The sequence below is a fragment of the Euprymna scolopes genome, chromosome 7 (genome assembly GCF_053919585.1).
Source record: "Euprymna scolopes isolate OS-2025 chromosome 7, ASM5391958v1, whole genome shotgun sequence".
Taxonomy (NCBI): Eukaryota; Metazoa; Mollusca; class Cephalopoda; order Sepiida; family Sepiolidae; genus Euprymna; species Euprymna scolopes.
The window spans coordinates 23,286,300-23,306,026 of record NC_136488.1 but is presented as its reverse complement, the minus strand read 5'-3'; the positions used below and the strand labels follow the sequence as shown (position 1 = coordinate 23,306,026).

General features: G+C 36.6%; 1 protein-coding gene across 1 annotated transcript in view; it reads left to right on the top strand.

The window, feature by feature from the left end:
- Positions 1-15,325, top strand: part of LOC145280225 (monocarboxylate transporter 6-like) — a 53,270-nt gene extending 37,945 nt beyond the window's left edge. Inside the window, exon 5 of the mRNA XM_080132009.1 lies at positions 15,011-15,325. Within this exon, the coding sequence (XP_079988135.1) occupies positions 15,011-15,156 (146 nt within the window). The 3' untranslated portion in view covers positions 15,157-15,325. The remainder of the gene's footprint in view (positions 1-15,010) is intronic.
- The last annotated feature ends 4,402 nt before the right edge of the window (positions 15,326-19,727 follow it).

Below are 19,727 nucleotides of genomic sequence, written 5' to 3'. Positions count from 1 at the left end.
TACTACAGCAGCAGTTTTCCAGCAGGCAGGAAAGCAAGATTCATTAAGGCATTTGTTGTAAAGTTTGGAGAGAACTGGAGCTATTTCGGCGGAGTACTTTTTTAATAGCACAGTCGGGATGAAATCAGGTCCACATGCTTTTGAAATGTCAAGATTTCTTATGATAGCATGCACCTTAGAAGGGGTGATTTTCAGATCGTCTAGTGTGGCGTCTGTCTGCAAAGGAAAGTCAGGGAGGGGGTGGTTGGCAGGGTCCAGTGTGGAGTTGGGGGCAAACCGTCTGGCAAGCATGTTAGCCTTCTCAGTTGCAGAGCAAACAACCTCATGATTGTTGGATAGTGGGTGAATTGTTGATTGCCCATTATTTACTACACTGTTGTAGATTTTTCAGAAGTCGCGGGTTCCTAATTTCTGTGCTTCGATGCGTTTTTTGGTGGTTTCAGTAAATTCTCTCTTAGCTGTCGCTATTTCTTTCTTACAGTTACTTCTGGCTTCTATACACTTGCCCTATTGCAGCTGCACAAGTAGAAGTAAACCATTGGAGAGAGTGAGGCTGGCTATAAAATTTGCGCGTGGGAACATGTGCTTCAATTGCCGTTTTGAACCATTCAGTGGCCTCATTTGCGCAATGTTCAGCAGGAAGTGAAAAGATATTTTGCCATGGGGCCTCCCTGATGAGATCTCTGATGGCTTCCCAGTCAGCCTTTTTATAATATCTCGTTGTTTTGAGCAGTGGCTCTTCAGTTTTGGCTCTAAAGTTTAGAGCTATTTCAACCATTACCACAACAAGATCGGCGTTCCCAAGTGGGCTGTGGGCATTAGTTACACAGTCATCGGGAACTGTGGTCGGAAAACTATTGGAGTTACGACAAAAATATCGATTTGCATATAATTCTGGCACGGGTATATATATATATATATATATATATATATATATATATATATATATATATATATATATATATATAGTAGCCTTCAAGTTCAATGTAAACAAGTTCTTGTTGAGTTGTACCCTTCAATAATCCAAATTCTTACGAATCTACACCATTAAACTACCACCTTACATTCATTAACCCTTGTCCTCGAGTGACCTTCGGGCCTTGATGAGTGGTGATTCCTTTGTATATATATATATATATATATATATATATATATATATATATATATATATATTATACATATATATGCATGCTTATATATATTTTTTCATTACAAGCACAAACACACAGACACAGACACACACACACACACACACACACACACACACGTATATATATATATATATATATATATATATATATATATATATATATATATATATATTTGAACATCTCATATATATATATATATATGAGATGTTCAAAAGTCAGGACTAATGAAGACAACGAGGTTGTTAGTGCTCAATAAAAAGAGCAAAATACTTTTATTAATTATTTGAGGGTAAACAGTTACATATGGTCGTTACAAATAGCCATCTGCTTCAGTCAATGAGACTTCCCCCGGCGACTCGCGACCTCTCGACGCCACAAAGAAAATTTTTTTGTGGTTCCAGGTCGCCTGAGGAAGTCTTATTGACTGAAACAGATGGCTATTTGTAGCGACCATTTGTAACTCTTTACCCTCAAATAATTCATGTATATATATATATATATATATATATATATATATATATATATATATATACATACATCAGGGGCCATGTCCGCTTATCTCGGTATTTTTTTTTCAGTCATCCTGTAAATACCCTTCACTTGCCGCTGGTATTTAACAATGTCGACTGAAGAGAGGATTGGTTGGAGATTGCACACCTCCTGATACGAAATTTCATGCGCAGGTACCCTTTCGATAGTCTGTCAAAGACTGAGCCTGTTGTTATATATATATATATATATATATATATATATATATATATATATATATATATATATATATATATATATATATATACTAGCATTTCAGTCCGGCGTCGTTGCCTGGGTGTTTAGAGCAAAAAGAAAAAAAAAGCGGTCAATTTTTTTAACTTTGACACCTGTACATTTTTTGTTTGGGGCTCAAATCAAGTTATTAAGTTAGATCCATGTCCAAGGAACCTATATCTAAATTTCAAGTGTTCATACCCAAAATTGTCGGAGGAGTTTGGTAGAGTTCCCAAAAGTCAAATCGTTGAACTTTGACCCCTTAATCGCCAAATTTCTGGCCGAAAACCGATCACAAAGATTGTCCCAAATCTCAGTACCCTGTATACCAAATTTCGAGTCTGTAGACATAAAATTGACAGAGTTATTGCATAGGGAAATGGATACACACGCACACACGTTCACTTTTATAGATAGATATAGATATATAATTTTCTCGGCCGATGAAAGTGAACGGATTTTGTTACTTTCGTTAAGGCCAATACTAACTTTTTTTACTTAGTATCTTTTCTTGTGAGAAAATCTTCAACCTCAATTGTAAGAAGCAACCTGTCGCCTTTGTAATTTGCTCATATTTACCGATTAATCACTTGAAATATTGCAACTACTATTAGACTATTTCGCTTGCATTTCTATATCTAACCAACAATTTTAATTTGGATTTCCACATTCCTCCACCTTTTCTTCATCGATCCTGGACTTCATTTAAAATATTCTTTTATTCTATGCATTTCCTCATTACTATCAACTTTATTACAAATATGACTTCTCCCATATTTTGTATTTTTCAATTTTTGTGATAACCAGCAAAATTATAGCTTGCCTATGGACATTATTTTGCTAACTATTTTCTCTGGAAATGTGAGCAATTCTTTGAAACTTATATATAAATATATATATATATATATATATATATATATATATATATATATATATATGTATGTATATATATATACTTCAGTTAATCACATAAATTAATATACGAAAATATAAATTTATGCGTAAACTTTAAGTATTTACTTCAACAGTGCTCAATACGTAGGTAGAGTTAGGTAGTAACTTATAAAATATATATGGCGATTAAACTACATAGAATATTCTGCGTTTCATCCAAGCTAGAATTTATCAGGCTTATGCATAAACGCGGAATATTCTGTGTAGCTTAATCGCCATATATATTTTATAAGTTACTATATATATATATATATATATATATATATATATATATATATATATATATATATATATATATATATGTATGTATGTATGTATATATGAGTTAAAACGACCACGTAGACCGTTACAATGACAGTGACGGCGACAGCGAAGAGAAAAACAATAAAAAAAGAAGAAAGGAAAAACGCTGATACATTTAAAATTCAGAAAAAAGCGTGTCCAGCGTTTCTTTCGAAGAAAGTTACCCGTTAAGAATTTGAAACACTAGTCAGTTACAGAAAAGATCTCAAGAACGATACACATCTATGCGACTCCGCTGGTAAAAAGAAGACAACACCACGAGAAATATGAAAAGAAAAAACATATTTGTTGTTGACCAGCGTAAAACTAAAAGTTGGTTAATTTTTTACTCTTTTCATTTGTCAATTATAAAGATATATCGGATGACTTTAAGAAAACTATTAAATACGAAAACTCTGGAATCTCGCTGGAGGTATATATATATATATATATATATATATATATATATATATATATATATATATATATATATATATATATATATATATATATATATATATATATATATATATATATATATATATATATATATATATCGCCCAAAAGAAAGATAACAAACAAAATCAATAAACGGAAAGATCAACAGGAGTGGCCTCCCTTGGTATATTATAAAACGACATAAAAAAAATGATAATAGAATGGACAAAACTCTGTAAATTATCTCTGTTATACACTTGTCTTTCATTTTTTTACTGAGAGTTTGTATACGAGACATATATCTATGCATATTCATATACAAAAAAGATCAAAGAAAAAGAAAAAAGAAAGACTTATAAACTTTAATATATGTTATCATCTTTTGAAATTTGTATATATTACCAATTCGTTCTTTGATTCTGTTCATTAAAATAAAAAAAGGATTATTATCTTTTCGTGTTAAAAATATATGTTGAAACTTTTCTGACCTACCATCTCTTACAGCGACAAATAGCCGATTGCTAAATAAATCTATCTATCAATCTGATATTTATTTTATACAGCATACAAGTCAAGAAAAAATATATATATACATATATAATCGTCTGTTGCTGGTAAGATTCTAGCTCGTGTAATCCAAAACAGACTCAATGGTTCAATCTGTAAAACTGTGCTCCCAGAAACCTATTGTGGTTTTAGGGCAGGAAGACATGATCTTCAGCCTTCGGCAACTACAGGAGAAAGCGAGGGAGCAGAATAAGGACTTGTTTGTCAAATTCGTTGACCTCACAAAGGCATTTGATACCGTCTCTAGGGATGCCCTGTGGACTGTTTTGAGGAGGCTTGGTATTCCGGACAAGATGTTAAATGTGATTGTCTGCTTTCACTGGGGAATGGTGGCGACAGTATGATCTGGCTGTGAACAAAGTGAACCATTTGAAGTGTCAAATGGAACTAAGAAAGGATGTGTCCTTGCTTCGATCCTATTTGCTCTTTTCTTTTCGGTGATGCTTGAGACAGCTTTCAGGATATATATATATATATATATATATATATATATATATATATATATATATATATATATATATACAAGGTAGTCATCACTTATCAAGGCCCGGAGCCACTAAGGGATAAGGGTTATTGCGTGTACAGTACGTTAGTATTGGAGATTTAATAAAGTGTCTTATTTAAGGGGGCGGTTCAACAGGAATTTGTTTACATTAGACTTGAAGACATCCAGATTGTAGTCAGGTGGAAAACAGACAACCGAAACAGAGTTCCACAGGCATGCACTTCTAAGAAAGAAGCTTTGTTCATGGAATATACGTTTTGATTTTGTCACAGATAAGGAGTGGGGATAATTTTTGACAGTGGTTTCAGCTAGACGGATGTTTATCGTGAAAGATTGGCAAGGGGGGGGGCCAGAGATTGGAACTCAGACGAGCACCTGCCATGGTAGTAACGATAAAACAAAGACAGGCTCGCAACGTCTCTCCTGTGCGGGAGAGGTTGCAGGGAAGAGAAAAAGGCATCACCCACTGGACCACGAAGTCTATTTTGTACTCTGTCAAGGCAGGATAAGCTGTTTTTAGCAGCTCCTGCCCAGATATTGCAGCAGTATTCCATCCTTGGACGTACTTGGCTTTTATACAGATAGAGAATTGCATCAAGGGTGAGATATCTTCTGGAGTGGTAGAAGGATCCTACAATTTTTCCAGCGACTTTGGCAACTGACTTGATGTACGTGTTCCATTTCAGGTCAGGAGTAAAGGTCAAGCCCAGAAGCTTATCAAAACATGGAGCTTCCCCTAGACGAGAGCCATCCATTTCAATTGATACCAGATGGGATCAGAGCGTTGATGATGTAAAGATAGGAGCTTGATTTTAGATGCATTAAAAGTAACCATCCACCTCCTCTCCCACTGTACCACGCGCTCAAAATCAGAGGAGAGGGAATCAGAGAGAACTTTGTCATTTACGGCCTTTGATGTGTTGCCATAGATGGTCGTGTCATCAGCATAGATGTCAACGAATGATTAAGTTTTGGGAGATCATTGATGTATATCAGGAAGAAAGTTGGGCCTAGGATGGACCCCTGAAGGACTCCAGCATTAATATTGAGGGCCTCTGATTTCTGCCCATCAACCACTACTCTTATGAGCCTATCGGAGAGAAATGATTTAGTGATCGAGAAAACATTTCCAGTTATAACGTAACTCGAAATCTTGTGAAGAAGGACCTTATGCCATACCTTGTCGAAGGCCTTCGATATATATATATATATATATATATATATATATATATATATATATATAGTGGCGTAGCAAAGGCGGGACGGGGGATGCGGTCTGCCTCGGGCGGCACGTTCCAGGGGGCGGCAATTTGAGAGGGTAAAAAAATAAAAATAAATGAAAGCTAACAAAAAATCTGAAATCGTATGCCGAAAAGGTTGTAAAACATCGGGACTTTTGGAGATATTGGAATAAGAAAAATGTGTCCCTATTTTATGAGCGGCACACGCCAGGAGCGGTATTTTGAGGGGTTAAAAATAGAAAATACAAATAAAAACTAACAAAAAAATCGGAATTTTTTACCGAAAATGTAAAAAATCGGAACTTTTGGAGGTATCGGAATCAGAAAAATGTGTCCCTGTTTTACGAGCGGCACATGTCAGGGGGCGAGATTTTGAAGGGGTAAATAGAGAAATAGAAAAAAGTAGCGGTCGTACCGGCGTTGCCCGGGTGTTTGTAGGTGTGCGTGGTGTTAAATAAAAAAGAAACCGGGGGGTGTAGGATCGAACCTAAAGCCCTGAGGCGAAGCGTGAAAATAAAATCGACCAGCCAGAATGAGTTAGTGAAAGATGATTGAATTTATTTTAGTAAGAATCAAATTGATAGGTGCGCGCCCAGAAGCTGTCGAGCGTTACGACGACGACGACGACGACGACGACGATGTAGTTTGTTATAAGCGAAATAAAAAAAGAAAACAACGTTTTAATTAAGCGGGGAGGGGTAATCAAAACATCGAAAAAAACACAAAAAATTAACGTAAGGCAAACGAACGATGAAAACAGAAACGAACACGTGAAAAATGGCTTAAATAAGCCTGTTTCGATATTAAAATTTAAAAAATCGATGGGTACCCGGGTGTTTTTGGGTGTGTGGTCGGGGGTGAATAAGCGAAGTAAAAAAAATACAGAAAAACGAACGTTACGTGAAAAATGGCTTAAATAACACTGGTTCAATATTTAAATTTAAAAAATAAAAAAAAAGACATCTCACATCACGATTCCAACCCAAAACGTTTAGATAATGAACCAACGCGCTAATCGACTGACCTAACGCGACGTACATGAAATTTTTCAGTTTTTCAACTATTTAAAGTAAATCAGGTCATGACGTCATCTGGCACATGCGTAGAACCGCTCGTAGTCACGAGAAGACCGATTTTGTTGACCCCCCCCCCCTGTCGAAAATTGTCGATTTCGGGGTGAAAAAATTAACGTTTTTGGCCAATTTTTCGAGCAAAGGATGAGGCTTCGATATGATACCGAGTTTGTGAATTTTCCTCGTGTCTGTTGAAAGTTTTTAGTAGACACACAAACATACACACATACATACATACATACATAAATTTTCGCTTTTATATATATAGACAAATAAAAATAAATAAAAGCTAACAAAATATCCTTATACCGAAAAGTTTTTAAAAAATCGGAACTTTTGGGAGTATTAGAATCGGAAAAATGTGTCCCTATTGTGCGAGCGGCACATGTGAGGGGGGGCGGCAGTTTGAGAGGTTAAAAATAAAAAAAATAGAAAAATACATAAAAATAAATAAAACCTTACAAAAAATTTGAAATTATTTACCGAAAAGGTTGTAAAAAATCGGAACTTTTTGAGGTATCGGAATCGGAAAAATGTGTCCCTAATTTACGATTCCAAAACCTATTGTTTTAAATTTTTAATTCAATTTTTCATTATTGGTACTAATGATAAATATTTATTGTTTTTAAATTATCACTAAAACTAAAATGATAATAACATCAAAATATGATGTAAATTTATTTTATTTGTAAAAATAATTAATTAATTCTCAACTGGAAGGATCTAGAGATCCGACTGGCTGAACCCAAGGTAGTTGAGAAAGTAGAGCAACATCTTATTAAGAAAGAAACTAAGAAATGGCGGGAAATTCTAACAAGATTGCTGAACATCATCGATCAATATTAAGTCGAGTTTACAAATTAATAATAGTTAATTATCGGATGTGAATTAATTTATAAGATGAAACTCTAATGATTTAAACTCGATAGATAACGACAAACTCCCACCCATTAATATGGGAGGGGAGATTATCATCAAAAGTGTCCTGAATTGTTAACTAAGCACCGGACTTACTACTTAGATATAAATAAGTCACTTGTCCCCATCCCCCCCTCACACTTTTTTTTTTTAATTTTTTTTTATTTTAATGGAGAGTAGATAATACAGTGGATGTGTTATCGGCAGCTCCAGTAACTCTCGCTTCATCTATTTTGTCATTCAGTCCTCATTCAATGAGTGATTTTTCTGACAAAGGGTGAAGAAAAAGCTGCTTAAAGGTCGGTAGTACTTGGTGACCAGTAGTCTGAGATGTCGGAAATTTTTCTGTCTCTGTCTGTCCTTGTGGCCATGTCACTAGTAAGGGTGCTGGGGGTAAACGTTTGTCTGGGCTGACGTTACCGCCTGATAGTCAGGGACCCGAACCTTGGATTAACCACTAAGGAGGCTGTCCTATCAGCAGGCGCAAAGTACTGGGACTGCTGTATTGCCATTTGGTGAGTGGATCTGGACCATGCAGTAGTCTCTGGTGGGGCCTCTCGATGCCATACTAGTGGGTAATTGTTACGGCTTTACCTTTTCGTGTGCTACAAAAAAAAAACTTTCCTGTCTTTTTCTCTCTTACTTTCCCTCTCTGTACTGCTCTAACCAAGTATGCCGACCTATTCCACAAATCCCCAAACCTCAACATGAAATGTATCCAGAATAAAAACTCGATTAAACCTAGAACCCCATTTTTCAACGTAGACCCCTACTACCAGGTCTCCTTCTCCAACATCAGGGGTCTACGTTCCAACCTTCCAGAGGTTGAAACCCAATTACAGGAGACGAAACCGGACATATTATTTCTAAGTGAAACTGGAATAGGACCGACCACTACCCTAGACAAGTTCATAATTAACGGATACTCAAATTTAACAGCTAAATCTGACCCCCAAGATCGCCATGGGCATGGAATATGTGCCTACATTAAGGATGGCTTCCCGTGTGGCAGGGATATCTCTAGAGAAGATCCTAATTTACCCTATATGTGCTCCAGGGTTGCACTTGCTAACACCACTGCATTTATATTTGCCCTCTATAGGTCCCACAACAGCGGAGTTACTATCTTTAAGAGCATATCTGAGAAAATTGACCACATACTGTCTTCACATCCCTCGGCTAACATCCACATATGTGGTGATTTCAACGTCCATAACGTGGAATGGCTGACCCATTCAAATAAGACAGACGATGAGGGAAGGTTTTGTCATGATTTTGCCATTGCTTATGACCTCACTCAGATTGTTCGCGAACCCACCCGTGTCCCCGATACACCCGGTCAATATACAAGCCTCTTAGACCTTTTTCTATCAACTTCCCCTGAGCTATGTTCATGTTCCGTTCATTCTCCTCTAGGATCCTCCGACCACTCCGTCGTATCAGTTAAGATAAAAACGAAATGTAAGAAGCCCCCAGACATACCCCTCCACCGTACTGTATACCGATACTCTATGGCTGACTGGGATAGCTTCCGTACATTCATATCTGATTTACCTCTGCATTCCATGTTTAAAAAGGAGGTGTCCTCTATAGTATCAGATCTGACCGAATGGTTAATTGTAGGCATAGACCAATTCATACCATCCAAAAAATTTCAACAAAAACCTAACAGCCAGCCATGGTTCTCCCCAGAATGTGCTGCTGCTATCGCGCACAGAAATCACTTTTTCCATAGCTACCAACGTAATAGATGCACTGAAACTAAAGCTGCTTTCAGGTCTGCCAGCAACCACTGTAAAAGAGTAATAAAAAATGCAAGAGAGCTATATGCCCAGTCTGTTAAATCCAAGGTAGCTGATCAGCGGCTTGGATCCCACCAGTTTTGGCAAATAACAAATAGGATCCTGAACAGAAGTGTGCGTTCTATACCAACCATTATCAATGGGAGGTCATCTCGTCAGCGTCAGACAAGGCCAAACTATTTGCAAAGAACTTTGCAGCTAATTCTACCCTATGCGACGAAGGCCATCAACTCCCCATATTTCCTCCTATAACACAGAACAAGCTGGGTAGCATGCAAATATCCATGCATGAGGTCGCCAAGCTAATAAAGAACCTAGATTCTAGTAAAGCAACTGGCCCTGATGGCATCCCAATTATAGTGTTAAAAAAGCTTCAAACAGAACTTGCTCCCATACTTACGAAACTATTTAAGCGCTGCCTTAAGGAGAAGTGCTTTCCGACTCCCTGGAAGACCTCTTCAGTTTGCCTTATATTTAAGAATTCAGGTGATAAGTCATCTCCCTCTCAATACAGACCTATAAGTCTCCTGTGTGTTATGAGTAAGTTGCTGGAATCCATATTAAATAGAGAAATAGTCAACCACCTCAGCAGGAATAACCTTCTTAGTGACACACAATATGGTTTCCGCTCTGCAAGATCTACCGCAGATGTGCTGACAGTTATATCCCACAGGATAAGTGAATTTCTTGACAAAGGCTTTCTTTCTAGGGCAATTGCTCTTGACATATCAAAGGCCTTTGACAAGGTATGGCATAAGGGTCTACTTCACAAGATTTCCAGCTACGGTATAACTGGAAATGTTTTCTCAATCATTAAATCATTTCTCTCCGATAGGCTCATAAGAGTAGTGGTCGATGGACAAAAATCGGAGGCCTGCAATATAAATGCTGGAGTCCCCCAGGGGTCAATCCTGGGCCCAACTCTCTTCCTGATCTACATCAATGACCTCCCTAAACACATACTTAAATCATTCGTTGACATCTATGCTGATGACACAACCATCTACGGCAACACATCAAAAGCTGAAAATGACAAAGTTCTCTCTGATTCTCTCTCCTCTGATCTCGAGCGCGTGGTTCATTGGGGGAAGATGTGGCTGGTTACCTTTAATGCATCCAAAACCAAACTCCTATCCTTACATTATCAACGCTCTGATCCCCATCTGGCATCAATTGTGATGGATGGCTCTCGTCTGGGTGAGGCTCCGTGTTTTGACAAGCTTCTGGGTTTGACCTTTACTCCTGATCTGAAATAGAACACGTACATCAAGTCTGTTGCCAAGGTCGCTGGAAAGATGGTGGGATCCTTCTACCGCTCCAGAAGATATCTCACCTCTGATGCAATTCTCTATCTATATAAAAGCCAAGTACGTCCAAGGATGGAATACTGTTGCCATATCTGGGCAGGAGCTGCTAAAAACAGCCTATCCTGTCTTGACAGAGTACAAAATAGACTTCGTGGCTTAGTGGGGGATGCCCTTTTCTCTACCCTGCAACCTCTCTCCCACAGAAGAGACGTTGCGAGCCTGTCCTTGTTTTATCGTTATTTCCATGGCAGATGCTCGTCTGAACTCCAATCTCTGGTCCCCCCTCGCCAATCTTTCACGAGAAACACCCGTCTAGCTGAATCCACTGTGAAAAATTTCCCCCACTCTATATCTGTGCCTAAATCAAAACGCGGATTCCATGAACAAAGCTTCTTTCTTAGAACTGCACGCCTGTGGAACTCTGTTCCGTCTGCCTGCTTCCCTCCGGACTACAACTTGGATGTCTTCAAGTCCAATGTTAACAAATTCCTAATGAACCGCCCCCTTAAGTAAACACTTCAGCAAATCTCCTCACTAACTTAATGTACTTGCAATAACCCTTATCCCTGAGTGGCTTCCGGGCCTTGATAAGTGGTGATCACTGTGTAAAAAAAAAAAAAAAAAAAAAAGGTTTCTCGCCAAGCAGAATCTGGAATCCGGGGTCACCTGGAAGACATCAATAATGATGAAAGAGATCAAGAAAACAAAAGGAATTTTTAAGAATTGGTAAATTTATTGGCCAAGTATGACCCTGTGCTCCATGAATATTTTTGCATAATTTTTTATAGCACTCCTGATGCATCTCACAAGGACCAGATGAGTGAGGCATTACGCTACGTAAAAATTGACGAAAATAAAGTGACAGTGGAGGAGTCGTTTTTCCGCTCCATCGAGATAAAAGGTAAAAGCGCGGAGGACGTTTCTAAACTGATTTTGAGAGAACTGGAGAACGATGGGATTCAGATTTGTGACTGTATTGGCGAGGCGTTTGATAATGCTGCTATTATGGCACACTGCCGATCGGATGTGCAAAAACGAATCTCCGAAATCAACCCAAAAGCTCTATTTGTGCCATGCACTAACAATTCATTAAATCTGGCTTGTGTACATGCCGCTTCTGTAGCGGTTCACTCTGTTACATTTTTTGGCATACTGGACCGGTTATTATCGTTCTTTTCTACATCTACACATCGCTGGGACGTCTTGATTCAGTTGACCGGTCTAAGTATCAAGCTGATTATGGAAACTAGATGGAGTAGTCGATCAGATGCTGTAAATGATGTGGTAAAAAAATTATTGGAAGTCATCATTGCCCTGGAATAGCTACCAGAAGAAGGAGAAAATACAACCACAAGATCAGATGCATCTTTAATTCTGAACTCGGAATTGTCGTTTCCGTTTCTTTTATTTCTGAGCTTTTGAAAAACTATTCTCACATAAATCAATGATGCCCAGAAGTATCTTCAAGAAACGGGGCTGGATCTGCAACAAAGTTCTTTCAGGCTGACGGCGTTGAAAGATTACCTTCTTCAGAATAGAAAAAAGATGGTGGACACTGCAATAGACGAGTTTAAAAACCTCTGCTCTGAAATGGGGATAAGCATGGAGCATCGTATCCACAAAAGGAAACGAATGGTGAACGATTGACTGATGCAGCGCTGGGGATTGATACTGAGTTGAGACGGGAAATGCTGCCTGTCATAGACAGGTTGACTGAAGAAATATCTTGCAGATTTCAACAAGTTCACAATCTTGCAAGTAAATACGCTTTTCTTACACCGTCAAATCTGCTTGATGATAATTATGATTGTCAGCTTGGTGAAGTTGACGAAGATATAGAAAAGGATAAATTCTTTGCCGAAAGGAAGAGATTACAGTATTTTGTGAAAGTTTCAGGAAAAGATAAAATCAATGGACCTCTTGAACTTTATACAGCGATACAACCTTGGGGATTTCGTCCATAATATTGTGATCTTGCATTTTCCTTACCCGAGCTATTAGCGTTGCCAGCTGTGAGCGCTCTTTCTCGAAACTGAAGCTCATAAAAAACTACTTTCGATCAAAAGTGAGCCACACAAAGCTTACAGACTTGGCAATCCTCTCCATAGAGATAAATTGTTGATAGAGTGAATTTTAATAGAGTTATTGATAACTTTGCCGAAAAAAAAATAGCGCGAAAAGTATGTTTGTAATTTTTCAACCGACTTGATGCCTTGCGATAGTTCTCTCACAAAAAATAAATGTATAGCCTTATTTTAAATTCATAAATACATTCATTTAAACATTTTAACTATTTTTATAAAGAATTGAAACATTATTAACAGCAATAAGTTTCTTAAATTTCGCGCTTAAACCGAGCGATTATACACAAAGATTTCAAAAAGCAAGGATACAAGACGTTTTTTCTCTCCAGGAGGCTCGCTCTCTTAATGATAACATCATGGAGAAAAAGAAAAGAAAACTGCATCGGGCTATCCTCTCCTTGATACAGCCATGTTTTTTGTGAGAATTTGAAAATAACACCAATAAAAAATGATTTTATCATTTCTTAACCTTTGCCTGTTTTCAAATGTTCTCATTTAAATTTATAAATTCAAATTTCAAATATTCTAATTTGAATTTATAAAAGAAATGTTTTCTAAAATGTGTGACTTTCCATTTCTTAAATATTGCGCCTGTTTTAAACAAGCGATTACACACACGGATTTCAAAAAGCGCCAATACAAGACGTTATTTTTTCTCTTCGAGAGGCTCGACCTCTTAATAATATTATGAAGAAAAGGAAAAGAAAACTACATCGGACTATCCTCTCTTTGATACAGCTATGTTTTTGCGAAAATACGGACTTCAACAACAACAAAAAGTAAATAAAAATGATTTTATCATTTCATAACATTTTCAGGTGTCCAAATGTTCTCATTTAAATTTCTTATTTTGTTTGTGTAGCCAATTAATTTAATTTAACATTTTTTTATAATTTGAATTATACATTTTTGTTTTGAAAAAAATATTTGGTTTCTTTTGTTTCATATTAACGTTTACCTAATTCTTTTCAGATTAATGTTTACATACTTATTATTATTCAAATTATTGAAAAGAAATTGTTAAATTAAATTAAAATAAAAAAAGGAGAATTGTGGAAACCTTAATCTGAAGGAAGTATGTAATTATATGCCAGCGGAGGGGGAGGGATAAAACAGGTAATTATATGCCAGCGGGTGGGGGCCATACAGGTAATTATATGCCAGCAGGGGAGGGGGGCGGCAAATTTTCCGACCATCCCTGGCAGCAAAAACTGATGCTACGCCACTGTATATATATATTAATATAAAGTTTACCGGTTACTAAGACGCGTATGTGTTAACTAGCAGAATATAAAAGGCTTTCAAAAGAAATAGATCCACATATTTAGGCTAATGAATAGAAAATTAACCGTAGAAGAAAGTATTAAAATAAATAAAGCGGCATATGTAAATACGTATATACCAAACGATTTTATTTTGAATTCCGTTTGCAATTTTCATATTTGTAACAAATGATCTGATTGGCTAATAAACATAGTTGATTAGCCTATAGAAAGGACCGGTGTATATCTAGACGTGTCTGTTACTAAAGTAATTGTTTGATCTGATATATTATGTAATCGATAAAATCTATTAGAATTTTCAATTTTAAAGAATAGAAGTCGATAATTACCATAACTAATCGGCTAGTCAAAATCAAATATACATTTTGTAGGACGAGAATTATCGATTACAAACTTCTAGAAATAAACGGACTTCACTTTATTGAATGGGTAGAAACTAAAATGGCTGATGTTATTATTATTTTGTAAAAAAAATCGAATTTCGAAATCCATTCTGAAACCTCTAAGTAGCTGAATTAATTTGACTGGAACTAAAGTCAAATAGTATGGTTCATTTGTGTCCATCTTTTTCTGACGCGCCCCTGACATATCAAAGAACTATGATTTTATTTTATTCTTTCCTTTTCTTTTTTTCTTCCAGGTTATATTTCTGAGAGGACTTCCTACCACGTTTCGTTTTACGTATCTGGTTTTACGATGATAGCTGATATGACGTTTTATGTCACGGTCTATCTGATCCACAGATGCATGAAAAGGATGTCAAAGACGAATTCAGTGGACGAATAGTTTCACTCAAAACAGAATTCACTCGAAATTTTTCCAGAGTAACATTATAACCCATACGGATTGAAGTAGTTTTCAACTACCTCTACACGCTTTGAGAAACCAGTTTATTTTTATAGTCACTAATGGACAAAATCTATATTAATAAAGTAATCAGACTATTTTAACTCTGTGCGGTTTTCACGTGTAAACGTTTTATAATTATATTTAGCCATATTCATTCCCGGGCAACGTAGGGTATTCCTGCTAGTAACATATTATGTTCTTCATGTCACCAGAACAGTAACTCAATCTAATAACAATATATAAGCAGTGTTATTCTAAACATCCTACGTAATAATTCGTGTTGTTGCTTAAAAAAATTTCAGGTCATGTTCTTAGTCATAGAAGACCATCCTCATAGATCGAGACAATTTTTACGGATATTTGTTACTGGCCATGAATGCCTATGTGACGCTCAGTATTAGTTACTTTCATAATCCAACCTTGGGTCACAATGATTCTAAGACACGAATGGCAATTGCGTTAAATATTAAAAAATAAATGAATCCGTCGTAGTCGAGGACAATCTGAAGACTCTTCTCTCAGTAACTACTATACCGAAATCTAGGTGAAGGTAGCATTCGTTTCCCTGAATTGCTCCATTTATACTTGATTCTAACCTTAATATGCTAAGTGTTTAGAAAGAAGGTATCGAGTACATTTTTTACTGTTTAGTGTATGATTCGATTGAAGATATAAAAACAACAGGAAGTTTGGAAAAAGAAAAAAAAACAACGCTAGCAGCATAAGCATAAAAAACTGGGTTATACTTTAGAAGAGTTGGAGAAATGTACAAGATTATATGCTACCACAGTCTTTCGTAATTAAAAATTTGATTTTCATAGAGAAAACTATCGGTGATAAAGAATTTGTTATTAGAACATTTATGAGGTCATGTGCTACCCCGCTTGACATCAAACGTCGACCCCAATGCTGTTTCTATAGTCTACTTCTCCTTCGTCTTCTCTTCTCGTTCTGGTCGTGTCATCGGCTCCTACACATTGGCGAGTTACCAACTGTCCCAGATTGGACATTGTTCTCAACTGTTGCACACGAAAGACTGTCCATAAACGGCCCCTGACTATCGCAAAACTTATTGCCACTCCTAAAACTGGTCGTTAACTAACTCTAAATATATTGACCTCTATTGAGTGATCTTTTATGCCCGTTACTGCCAACCCTTGATTAACAATACTTTTTCATCTGCTTTGCTGTACCTTGGTGAACAACTTCCTCTCCATTGTCTTTCCATAAATTCCGCTTTTTATATCTTTGTTCTCCAGATAAACTTCTTTCTTTTTTTTTTTTTTGTAATTCCTAACACTTGCGAGAGGGGCGTCGATAATATCACACATTAATAATTCTGATTCGGCGGTGCTTTGGATCTTCAAAGACTGTTTTGTTAATGTAACTAACTGTTGGTATATAAGTGATGATAGTTCTTCAGTTATCGTTGCAATATTAGCTAATCCCATCTCACTTTAGCGTCCACACGGCTTGGAGGAGTAATCACGGGAGTCCTGTTTGTAATCTATTGACGGTCATAAAGTGAATGGTACGAGCAATCACACGTGACGTAACTGAAGCCAACTGAATCGAACCGAAAATTTGAGAGAACAAAAAAATGAGGAAAGTGGACGCCCAGAAAAACATATCTCTTTGAAGCGTGCTGGTGCCATCAGCTATTAGGCATTTGAATTTTGATTCTTGTCCAGAATTCCTCCATATTAAAAAAAATACAGATCAATATGTATGATGTATTTACTCATGACAAAACGAAAATATATTCCAAAAATCACGTAAATTAATCAAGTGGTTTTATTTTTATAAAGAGAATTATTTTTAAACAATTAATGAGAATTCGTAGCCATTGCAACATAAATCCAATAAGTATGACTTATTGTTGAGTTATCACGTTTGCTTTTTGTATAGAATTTAGTCACTTCTTGGATGCTCATTAAATTTTATTTTCTTATTTAAAAATAAAACTACTTGATTAATTTATGTGATTTTTGGAATATGATGTTTCCGTTTCGTCACGGATATGTACATTATACATATTTTCTTTATTTTCGTTTTTTTTTCTTTCCTTCTCTGTTCTTAGAGGCCTACTCGTATAAATCAGTGACTGTTGCATGTTTGTTAGTGTGTTATTTTTATTTCACATGCACCTAAAGCGGCTATTACCACTTGTGCTCGTAGCACCTGTATTTCACGCAGGTCTTGATCGTAGCTGCAACGCTACATTACATTTCGATACGCTACATTACATTTCGATGAGAAACAGAGATAACAATAAAAATCAGTTGTAATTGTCAACAATGCTTTTTTGTGTGTGATTCATCAAGAAAATGTGCACGTTACATGATGTAATCTTAAGAAAAACCTTGTATTCATTCTTTTGCGGACTGTTAGCCTCATCTTCATAGTTGCTGTTGCTTCAGCACGTTTCGGTCAACTCATCCTCTGGCCTTCTTCAGGTTATTAAATGCAACGGTATAGGAGTGCTGTATGTCACAATCACATTGACACACCGGTTCTTGCCAGATCACTGAATTTAAGCAACGTTGAGCCTGGTCAGTACTAGATGGGTGACATTTGGGAAGACTAGGCGTTGTATGTACCTTCTGTGAAGGTTGGGCGTGGGGCAGCACCCTCACCCTGAAAAAAGAATTTCTTGCTACAAAAGCATCTACAAAGTTGTGAATGACCTATGCCCCTCCAGAGGCTCAAGGCTATGGAGTGGATAGAAATTCTGAGTCTTGTATCTCCAGTAATTACTGCCTTCCATAGTTGTTGTCTCACAACGTTTTGGCCAACCGTAAAGACTCAACGCCTCTATTCACTGCGTCACGGGCCTCGAAGGGCGATCGAGATTGGATTTTATGGTCTTATGAATCCAATTTTGCGTTCTTATCTGGTCTTCCGTTGTCAGGTCCGTACTGAATGGTATTATTTATCTATTTACTTATTCATTTTTGGAATCTTTGGAGATGAGGCTTCATAATTTGTGCATTCATTCTTTTGCGGACTCTTTCCTAATCGGCATAGTTTCTGTTGTTTCACTTCGTTTTTTTTGGTCAAGTCATTCTCTAGCCTTCTTCAGGTGATTAACCGCGACGGGATAGAAATGTTGAATCTTGTAACTGTAATTACTGACTTCTATAGCTGTCATTGTTTCACCACGTTTCCGCCAATGGCGCAGTATATAGAGGTGGTATATCTCTATGATTCCAGGTGAGCATTCTGAAGACAGCGGTTTCAATCCTACCCAAAGCAGGCCAAAACGTGGTGAGACAGCAAGTATGGAAGGCAGTAATTACAGTTACAAGACTCAGCATTCCTATCCCATCGCATCACCTGAAGAAGGCCAAAGGATGAATTGGAGGAAACGTAGTGAAAGAAGAACAACAACAACTATGAAGATGAGAATAACAGTTTGCAAAAAGAATGAATACACAAATTATAAAGTCTCATCTCAAAGGATTAAAAAAATAAAGAAAAAATGTCTTTACTCATTGTTTCATCAAACATATGTTTTAAGGCGCAAAACATTTCATATTGTGTTTCTCAAGTTTTTAGATGAGGATTGATAATTTGGATGATTTGTTCTCATCTTGAGTTTTATTTTCACAACGTGTCAGCCGATGTAACTTCCGTTAAGTGTTTCTATTCGAGTTTAGGAATCTTTCTACCGAACTTGGAAATCTACATTTCGAACTGAATCTTTTATTTAATCCACTGAGATAGCACGTTCTCGTTCTGTCAGCCATGACTAGGTAGAAGTCTTAAGTAATCCTCGATTGTGTTCTTAGTATCATCTGTATTAAGGATTGGGTCTTCAACCTTTAAAGAGTGTCATCTTGAACTGAATTTACTTCATCCATAAGGTTCATGTTCGAAATTTCGTGCAGATTTCCGAGTTCGACAGAAAGATTACCGAGTTCAATAAGATACACCTGAAGAATGTCGGAGGTTAAGGTCCTTACCAAAATTCGTTTTATTAAGTAACAAATATTTTTAATGCGAAAAAAATAAAGGTGTCTTGTAAATAGAAGCAAAGGGAGCAATTAACAAAAGGAGAGCAAAATAAAAAAGGAGTGAATAAGAACAAGACCCGAAAAATATATTAATTTAGTCCAAGGTTTATTAAAATTAAATAAATTGCCGATGCTTTTATTTTCCAAAGTAAGGGTCAAATTACCCTTAAAGTAACAATTACAAAAAATAGAAACATACGTAAAAAATGGGGTTTCTAATTGAGAGACTATTCCAGAATTAGCTCTATCGACTGGAACGACAAAGTTAAATTTATTGTCTAAACGATAGCAATAAATTATAGGAAGAAACGGGAAATTTTTCGTTTTTCTATTTAAAATGAAAGAATAATCTTACTTGACATAAAAACCTAAAAGGCAAGAAACAGGCAAACATATAACAGGTTTTTAAGATATTCTCTTCTTTCAGTCTTTCTCTTTGAGAGACGCTCTCTCAATCTTCTGGGACCTTCTGATCCTAATGTTTTAGTATAT